Source organism: Convolutriloba macropyga, chromosome 3, assembly GCF_964194025.1.
Source record: "Convolutriloba macropyga chromosome 3, txConMacr16.3, whole genome shotgun sequence".
In the NCBI taxonomy this organism is placed as follows: Eukaryota; Metazoa; Xenacoelomorpha; order Acoela; family Convolutidae; genus Convolutriloba; species Convolutriloba macropyga.
This window is the reverse complement of record NC_134470.1, coordinates 51,605,108-51,615,115: the sequence shown is the minus strand read 5'-3', so window position 1 is coordinate 51,615,115 and position 10,008 is coordinate 51,605,108. Positions and strand designations below refer to the sequence as shown.

Here is a 10,008-nt window from a genome sequence, read left to right as displayed (position 1 = left end):
TCTCCCACATCACCCAGTTGAGAATCCTAACAAGCCCGGCAAGGTTCGGCGCGTCGCAAACGCTGCCTCTAAGTTCCGCGGACAATCACTAAACAGCAACTTGTTAACAGGTCCTGACCTACTTAATAGCCTACTAGGAGTCCTTATGCGCTTTCGTGAAAATCAAATTGCAGTCCTCGCGGACATCGAAGGCATGTTCATGCAAATTGCTATCAACCAAACTGACCAGTCAGCCCTTCGTTTCCTGTGGATAAACGACGATGAAATCCAACAGTATCAGTTTACAAGACTAATTTTTGGCGCTACCTGCTCCCCATCCTGCGCAATTTATGTTTTGAATCATTGCGTTGATAAAAACGGAGATAAATATCCCGAAGCAGTCAGAGCCGTCAAAGGTCACTTTTATATGGATGATTACATCCAGTCCCATGATACGGTAACAAATGCCACTAAAACAGTTCAGCAAACGATTCAGAGTCTCCAAGAAGGTGGTTCCGACTCACAAAATTTGTTTCTAATGAACCCGATGTTCTGAAAAACATACCAACACATGACCTTGAAGAAAAAAGTGAAATTGTCAGAGTCCTTGGGCAGAAGTGGAATCTGAAAAGTGACACCCTCATTATGAAACCGCTAACAGATTTTTCAACGGACGCAATTGAGTATACTCAGAGGAAAATCTTTAGCCTTGTATGCTCGATATTTGACCCCCTCGGCATACTGTCACCTTTGACAATCCGTTTCAAAATACTTCTCCAAGAAATTTGGAAACTTGGGAAAAAGTGGGATGAACCACTACCCATACAAATACGCAGAAGACTTCAGAAAATACTAGATTCATACTTCGAAATGCCTGAAGTACATCTTACCAGAACACTAACAAGTCTTCGTTACTCTGAGAGTAGTGCTGAATTACACATATTTGTTGATGCCTCAACAGCTGCAATGGCAGTCGTAGCGTACCTGCGAATAACACACAACCATTCAGAGATAACAGAAACTTGTTTCCTGATTGGAAAATGTAAAGTTGCTCCATTAAAGCAAACAAGCGTACCCAAACTTGACTTCGAAGCTGCAGTAATTGGAGTTAGGCTACATTCTACAATCGTGAAAGAATCCTCTTTCGCAATTAACAAAACTCAATTCTGGACTGATAGTCAGGTAGTCCTTGATTGGATTGCATCTTCCAAAAAACAACCTGTATATATTGCGAACCGACGCAGAGAAATTGCAGCATCAACCAAAACAAAACAATGGAGACATATTTCCACATTGAACAATCCAGCCGACCATGGCACTCGTGGCCTAGATCCACGTGAAATATCTCTCAAATGGTTGCAACCTCCAGAGTTTCTGTCATCATCAGCAAATCAGTAACCAGGCTGTACCTTCGAAACCAGCTGTCGTAGCAACCACAGCACATACATCTTCAAACGTTCCAGAGCCAGTCATAGACCCAGCACGTTTTTCGTCTTGGACGAAAATGCTACTCACCTTAGCCACTGTCTTTAACTTACTGTTCAGAGCAAAGAAACTTCGTGACAGCAAACAACAGTACACAACCGATGACATTGATCTATCTCGGAAGCACTTGATCCGAAATTCTCAAGAGAACTCATTTCACACGGCAGTTTCATCATTAAAAAGGGGCCTCAAGCCCCACAGTAAATGCAAACTACGGTCTTTGAACCCAATCCTCGATCAAAACGGTATACTCCGTTCATGTGGAAGACTTCAATTTGCTCCTGATTCACTTGAAATAGAAAAGTGTCCAATTATTCTGCATGCGAAAGACACAATCACACGTTTGTACCTAGAACACGCTCATCGCATATGCATTCATCAGGGAACAGAACCCGTCAAAGCGTTTGCTCAGCAACGATACCACGTATTTGGCTTGCGAAAGTGTCTACTTAGCATAAAGTTTCGCTGTTTTTTATGCAGAAGATTTAATGCAGAGAACATACAACCGATCATGGCTCCTCTTCCCGCTTTCCGCTTCCCATCAGCCGCAACACAATTCCCGTTTTCCAATAGTGGTGTCGACTTCTTTGGACCATTTTATATAGAGGACACAAAAGGAAATCTTGAAAAACATTATGGTTTGATTTTCACGTGCTTGATCACGAGAGCAGTCCACCTTGAAAGCTGCCCAGATCTCAACACCGGTACTTTCCTAAATGCATTTCGACGTTTCACCAGTAGACGATGTCAACCAGAACTGCTGTACAGTGATAATGGAAAGACATTCATCGGAGCGTCAGAAGAGCTGAAGAAAAGTGTAAAGAGCCTTGACAACGACAAAATTTACAAGGCTCTTGCTGCTACAAACACGACTTGGAAATTCAACCCGCCCTATGGCCCCCACTTTGGCGGTGTTTGGGAGCGCTTGATACAGACAGCGAAAAAAACGCTGCTGATCATTCTAGGCTCAAAACGACTCTCACTTGACGTATTCCAAACAATACTGGCAGAGAGCGAAGCCATCTTGAATTCAAGACCTCTCACAAATGTCGCTGATCTTCCCGATAACGAGATGCCTCTCACACCTAACCACTTCTTGATTAGTCGTCCATTCAACTCTCTGCCACCAGGAAAATTTGACAGCCAGACTCCAGCCAGCTTCAGGACATGGCGAAATCTGCAACAGATGATGAACCACTTCTGGAAGCGACTTGTCAAAGAATACCTACCGACACTACTCAAGAGATCAAAATGGAATGAGAACAACCAGTCACCACTTAAAGTTAATGATGTTGTCTGGATCCTGAAAGACATGACTTCTCGTGGAATTTGGCCTCTTGGGCGTGTGTTGGAGGTGTACCCTGGACGAGATGGACAACACCGTGTGGTGAAGGTAAAAACGGCTTACAGTACGTTCGTTCGCCCCGTTTCCGCACTCGCACGCGTTTTGGCTGATTAGCCACGTTTTTATAGTTTTTTTTCACGTAACGGTTTCTAGGCAACTTGGGTTACCCGCTCTTCATCGACATGTCCAAACGTGTTGCTGGCCCCTTCTTCTGCTTGGAGCTTGTTGTGAAACAATCAAGTCAAGCGCATGAAAACTTGACTCAAGTCCTTGAACAAGTTGAAAACGGTTACCCGCAAACATGTAATCATCAAAAAAACTGTAACAAAAACCTTTACTCAATAAAATCTTTTGACTAGAGAACTTGTTCCCATATATATATATATATAGAACAATGAGCATTGATTGAACAAAAATAGTTCGACTTCTTCATTTGAAGCGGTGCCTTTCAAACAGTCAAAACAACAAAGATATTGTCTATCACCCAATACCCAATTAAGGAAAAACATGTTTTACAATTGACAATCTTAGAAAACAAAGAGGAAATTTTTCATTATTCAAATTTTCCCGCGTCTCAATATACAATTTACTTCATAACAATTGATCTTTCGAATGCGCATAGCCAGCTGAATCTTCATTTAAAACGGTGGCTCACTGTAATTTTAAGATAATATGCGGCTTTAAACCTGTCAATTACCCCTTCAATTGCAATGCGAGTCAAATACGACGTCTCATGTTCCTGTCCAGGAGCGTCGCCTGAGCAGCAAACGTTAGATTGTCGGAACCAATGGCTTTCGTTATTCATTTACTTCCATTATTTAGGTCAATCTGAGGGACGCGGCGCGTGTGATACCCAGGTCAAACCATTCTTGAAGTTCTTTGTTTTGCCTTTCAATTTGTACCAAATTTGACTCTTAAATTAGTTCACTTGTGTGTTTCTTTAGTTCCTATTAGCTTCTGAATGAAACAGTAGGCCGATAAACTCTTGAGTTCAATCTTTTTTCTTCATTACAAGCAACATAAAGCAACGTATAACTGTCAAACGTACAATCCAACAACGTATAAGCATTATCACGTACAAAACAACAAGTGAAACTAAGACGGCAAGAGTTTTTTGATGCTCACTTAACAGATTTTTTCGTCTGATGTCATTGACGTCAGATCAGTTCGCATTCATTCAACAATTATCTAGATAACTTAAAAATATTAAGCCGAAAACCAGCTTAATCGATACATATCGTTATTATATTCACTTAAAAATAGGTTAAATGAACTTTTTCGCAACTTTCTACGTATACTAGAACGTGTTATATGCATTTAGAACCATTTCTATAAGCGTTTAAAATACTCGATTCTTATTGGTTAATATTATCTCGCTTAGTTATTCACTTCGTAACATCCTCCTAAAAGTTACGAATTGAGAGCATTCTCCACGAGACAAAATGTAGTATGCAGCACCTCATCTGTGAGGTGACGCGTGCCAAGAATAGTATACAACACGCGTTTGAAACTGCGTACCAACCTCTCCCAGATACCACCTTGATGTGGTGCGCTGGGTGAATTGAACCTCCACTTTATGCCTTTGTGAACGAGCTCAGCTGCAATGTTGACAACGTTCCACTTTTCAATACTTTCTTGGAGTTCTTTTTCCGCTCCAGTAAAGTTAGCGCCATTGTCCAACCACATCATGGCAGGTGTACCCCTTCGTGACACAAATCGCTCAACTCCCATAACAAAAGAACTGGTGTCCATGGATGTAACTATCTCGACATGGACAGCGCGAGTAGTAAGACAGGTGAAGAGGAAGCCCCACCTTTTCTCAGAACTACGGCGGACAGTAACATTGAATGGCCCAAAGTAGTCAACGCCAGTGTTAGTGAAGGAAGAGACTGATAAACAAGTCTCTCTTTAGGTAAGTCAGACATGATTGGTTGCATAGTTACAGCTTGGAATTTTCGGCATCTCAGGCAGTGTGCTTTGATGGAACGCAAAGATGATCTTAGTTTCAGTACTGTATAGTGTCCCTGCACAATTGATCTTAAGTATTTAAAGCCTTGATGATAATGCTTTACGTGGGTGTGTTCAAGGAACAGTTTTGCAAACGGGTGACGTGCATCTAAGATGACTGGGTACTTTACGTTAAACCCAACTTCCATGAACCGCTTGATGCAGCCCGAGGAACGGATTAGCCCATTTGGACTAAGGGACAGTGAATGTGAAGCGATTTAGCTGCTCCGTTTATCAAGTTTTTGTTCAAGAAGATCCGTTCTTTCGGTTTCAAAGGATTCTCCTTTCACCAAGTACTGGAGATGACGCTCGGCTTCGTCAAGCTCAGTAGGGTCAGTAATGCTACCATCGAGGTTACGGTAGCCGGTATTTTTCGGCAAAAGTCGGAGAACGTATGCGGCAATGCGCAAGTACTTTTGATAAGAACTAAACTTATTAAACGGAAATAATGAAGGAACGGGAGTTATCTGTTTTTTGAAAGATGTAGACAGAGATACAGTGTCTTCTATAGTGATTGCTTGGTTGACGTCAAGTTCTATGTTATTAATAACGTCTTTGTTCGGTACGAACGTGAAAGGTGAATTAGTTAAGAAAGGTTGTGCTCTGACCCAATTGCTTAGTTGCAAAACTTCAGCGGTTATTCCACTCGTGCCAGCGTCAGCGGGATTATCCTTAGTTGCGACGTGGTTCCACTCGTCAACGCTGGTATACTCCAAAAACTCGCAAATGCGGTTTGCAACAACGATTGGTTGCTTTTCATTAGAATTTATCCACTGAAGAACGGTCGTGCTGTCTGTCCACATTAATACATGGTTAATAAATACAGTTAGTGCCTGAATAATTTCGTTCTTCAATCGAGCGGCAAGTACAGCTGCTTGCAATTCCAGTTTTGGGACAGTCATTGCTTTCATTGGCGCAACGCGCGCTTTCCCCAATACAAACGCAAGCTCTGTTTTTACCTCGCCCGTAGGAGTTGTTACTCGGGCTCGAAGGAATGCGACGCCACTAAAAATTTCCTGGGAACTGGCTGCAAACATATGCAATTCTACGTTATTAAAGGTTCCAGTAAAATAACTTCGAGGAATTTTGATCTTTTCAAGCTTTTGTTAGTCGGCACTCCAAGCCAAAAATCTTTGAACCTTGTCTTGCGGGAGCTCATCATCCCAATGTTGTCCTGTGACACGCCAGATGTCTTTTAGGAGCAGTTGAGCACCAACAGTAAATGATGCAACAAGACCAATAGGGTAAAAGATTTTCGAGACAAGACTTATGACCAAGCAGTGCATGAGTGAATTTGTGATAGCGCAGCTTGTACCCCTATTCACAACTAAAGTGTCATTAGTGTTATCCCACTTTAGCCCTAGTAAATGCAATGAATCCTTGTGACATGAAACAATAACTTTGTTCTCAGCAGATTGAGGAGAGCCAAGAATTGAGTCAGCCAGCTTCGGCACATTACTTACGAACTTTGTAAGCTTTAACCCACCGAGATGGAGAAGATGTGCCCATTCCTTTGATTTACTGATGGCTTTCTCAGGAGACTCCACTGAGTCAAGATAATCGTCCATGTAGAAGTTTTCGAGGACGGCTTTTGCAGCTTTGGGTAAAGCTTGGCATTGTCTCTCGCAGTGCGTTGCAATGCATAGTTAGCACATGTGGGCGAGTCATTAGCCCCAAATATATGGCGCGTATATTGATACACTACAACGTTAGTTTTGGGGTCCTCCCGCCGTAGAAATCGAAGTGATGGTTGATCTGATGGTAATACCCCAACCTGTAGAAATATTCCCTCGATGTCGGCAGACACAGCATATGGCTGCTTTCGGAAGCGGAGATGTATATAAATAAGGTTTTGGAGCAGATCAGGTTCAGTGAGCAAGGATTTATTTAGCGTGGCACCATGAAATTTTGCTGCTCCCTTGAGCACCCTATGCACCTTACCCGGCTTTTTTGGTTTTAAAACAGGATGGTGGGGTAGGTATCACTCTATTTTGGGCCGGTTCTCAACCTCGTGAGCGTCCGGAACCTCAATCACATACCCCTTATTTAGATCTTCTTTTCTTTTTACACTTCTCTCTAGGGTCTTCATCCTTGGCCAATCGTTTTTCCAGAGATTTTAGTTGCACAAGAGAGGACAAGTAATTATATGGGAGCTTGGTGTTGTCTGCTTTCCACAGCATTCCGACATCATATCGCAGGCCCTTGTGTATGGTGGAACTCTCAAGGATTTCGTGAGACCTAGCGTCCGCTGAAGATCTTGAGTCGACATGTTTGTTTGCCCCGAATGATTCAATGTCGTACCATGACTTTACTTGACTTGCTAACTCATTGTCATGTTCGATATTCATTTTAAAGCACGTTGAGGTTAAACAAGAACTTGATGGTAATGGACCGCTTAGGACGCAACCTGTGGGTAAGAGTACGGCAACGGGTGAACGCTTCTCATCGGCAGAGAAGTATTCTAACGGGCGGACGGCATGATAGACATCTTGTCCGAATATCATCTCAATGTCTTTATAGGAATATGTCACGGGATCAAGGGCTGCTATGTGTGGGTAAGTCTCTTGCAGGGCCTGTACAATAATTATATCTGAGCCGACGTTCAGACTCTCCGTAACGACAGGGTTGATTGTAAAGGTTCCAAATCCTGACGTTCTCTTGGTTTCACAGTAACTTCAACAACCCTAGTTTCCACTATTTCTTCGGTATTAATACCGTTGACAGTTAGCTTTAGTACTTTACCGTGCAAACCAAGTATATCTGCGAGACTACCGGTCTCCCAAGAGTTATTGCAGGCGGCATCACACAAAACTAAAGCCTTGGTATCTAAACCGGACAAATTGACCAACTGCAATTCAGTCACCTGAAGGAGCCGCTTAACGTTGGTAACTGATGACATCGTTGTGGTCTTATTAGACGGCTGTTGACTAATAGTTGTTTTACTTTGACTTGTGTTGCCAGAAAACCGGATAGTAATGGGTTTTGTTGACTGTTTTGATGGGAAAACCCAATTTTTTCCCTGCAATAGTGTGTTATGCGAACCATTACACCCTTCTGCTCGGCTTTTTCCTGGTTGAGGGCACTGGCGGAATGTGTGCTTGTCCCGTAAGCACGAAAAGCAAAGTTTTTTATCCGCCACCAACTTAGCTCTCTGGATTGGAGTCTTTTCCCTGGAGTTTCGACACTCCCATAGCCGGTGGTTACCTTTGCATATAAGGCAGCGAGAGTAAGTATTTGTGGAAGAAGATGGCATTTGCTTCTTTGTTTCCCTTTGTTGTGAGTTTGATGCAAATACATTTGAAGCTGTTTTGGTCTTGGTTACTGAAGTGCTGTTTTCTTCAGGTTTTGCCTTGGTTGCGCTTTGTTTCATAAGATCATGGGCCTCAGCCTTTTCTTTAAGCCAATCGTTCAGGTCAAGGAGGGTAGGTTTAACCCAGTGCTTTTTAACCGTAAAAAAGCGACCAAGAATCTTTCATGTTTGGTGGTAACTTATGTACCGCTTGGTTAAGTAGGGAAGTGCTCTTCAAGTCAGCATCATATGACAGTGACCTGAAAACCCCAACGAGGCTGGATATGGCTGCAGAAAAGTTAATGATGTTATCACTATTGTGCATTTTAAGAGGCTGAAAATTGCTTTGTTTATCCAAGTGCGCACTAACAACTGCCTGTGACTGGCCAAATTTACGTTCCAAAGTCCTTAATGTATCCTTGTACATTAAACCGCAGTAAGCAAACTCGGCAATTGCAATCTTTGCTTCTCCGGTCACGTGTGTTTTAAGTACGTAAATTTAAGGTCATCAGTGAGCGACTGAGAGTCAATCGCTATTTTGAATTGACCATACCACTCGTGCCATTGTAATGGATCGCCATTATACGGAGCAATCTTTCATTCTGTCACGCGGTTGTTTTTCTTACTGGTTATTGCATCAGCTAATTCCCTAATCAATGGCGCATTGTCTGGTGTCAGAGGGGCAGGTGCAGAAACCTGCAGACCACTCCAACTCAACGGAGTGGGCCCAACATAAGGGTATATTGGCTGAAAAACCGGAGTGGCTAGACCAGGTGCGACATTACTAGTATTTGCAATCGGGTTTTCCTGTTGTGCGGCTGATGGTGATTGCATATCAATCAAAAGGATGAGTTCTAATATATTCGTAGTGAAACATTATTGTTTGAGGGCAAAACATGAGTTCGCACTTCTGGAGGCACACTATTAACGGCAGTAGTGTCTTGGTTGACTATTGACGGTCTGTGCTGTGGAAAACGCCAATGACTCATATTTGGCACAGAGTATTGGCCAAGAGGGATATTGTGCATACTTGGGACAGGAGCAGCAACGGGACGTACGACTTTGTGTACTTGGCTAGTATTATTTTAAACAGTGTTGTGGACGGGAGGCAGATTGATCAAGAGGGCGTTTGGAAGGGGAGCAGTGAGGTTAGGTGCCAATACTGGGTTGTGGATGGGAAGGACATTAGAATGAGTGGGTTCGGGATTGTGCTGTTGAGTGTTTGGAATTTGTGGTGCACTTGGGTGCAAGGGAACATTTCGTGCGGGGCTTGATTATTTGTTTACGGAAAATGAGAAAGAGTGGCGTTAGAGTTTCGGGGAACAAAATTAATTTGTTGTCGGGAGCATATACGCTTGGCCTAATTGTTCTCAGGCAGACTTGATGTTTCAGGTCTCCTAGACTGTTAAATTTGATATTGTGCGTGCGGAAAAAACTCGGACGAAATATTTTGGTTTATTTGCTGTGCGAACGGCTGAGGTAAAACGGGCTGTTGAATGGGCGGTGAAGAAGCCCGTGGGGCGTGTACAGAAGGCAGGTGACTATCTGCTGTTCCTTGGTTAGTTATGCTTGGAAACGGCATAACTTGTTGGCTTGTTTCATTCATTTGCGCCCGTAGGTGCGCCTGGTACAACGCCTGAGTATTAGCGGTAACCGAAAAATTTTCAGGTGGTGTATAGTAAGGGTCGAGTTGCTACAAGTTCTCATTGCTTAAAATGTAATTGCCTCGGCAATTGTTTGGAATAGAGTGCTTCGAAATTTCAGTGTTGTGATCTTCCACTGTTTCGCCGTTGTTGTGTCTAATGCGTTCTGGAGGTTCTTTCGTAACCTCTGGTTCACTAGTTTTCTCCTCATTGTTTAAACTTAAAGCAAGTGAGGTGTTGATCCAGTCCTGGACAGCCTT

At 42.9% G+C, this 10,008-nt stretch overlaps 1 protein-coding gene across 1 annotated transcript; it reads left to right on the top strand.

Annotated features, from left to right (window-relative positions):
- Positions 1-1,483: 1,483 nt before the first annotated feature.
- LOC142336658 (uncharacterized) lies at positions 1,484-9,379 on the top strand. The gene is made up of 2 exons (XM_075385567.1): positions 1,484-2,820; positions 9,106-9,379. The coding sequence occupies exons 1-2, from the start codon at positions 1,484-1,486 to the stop codon at positions 9,377-9,379; spliced, it is 1,611 nt and encodes a 536-aa protein (XP_075241682.1).
- The last annotated feature ends 629 nt before the right edge of the window (positions 9,380-10,008 follow it).

Coding starts and splice junctions, on each gene's coding strand:
- LOC142336658 (XM_075385567.1), top strand. CDS start 1,484: ATGCTACTCACCTTAGCCACTGTCTTTAACTTACTGTTCAGAGCAAAG. Junction 2,821..9,105: donor CTTGGGCGTGTGTTGGAGGT/GTACCCTGGACG, acceptor TATTTGGCACAG/AGTATTGGCCAAGAGGGATA.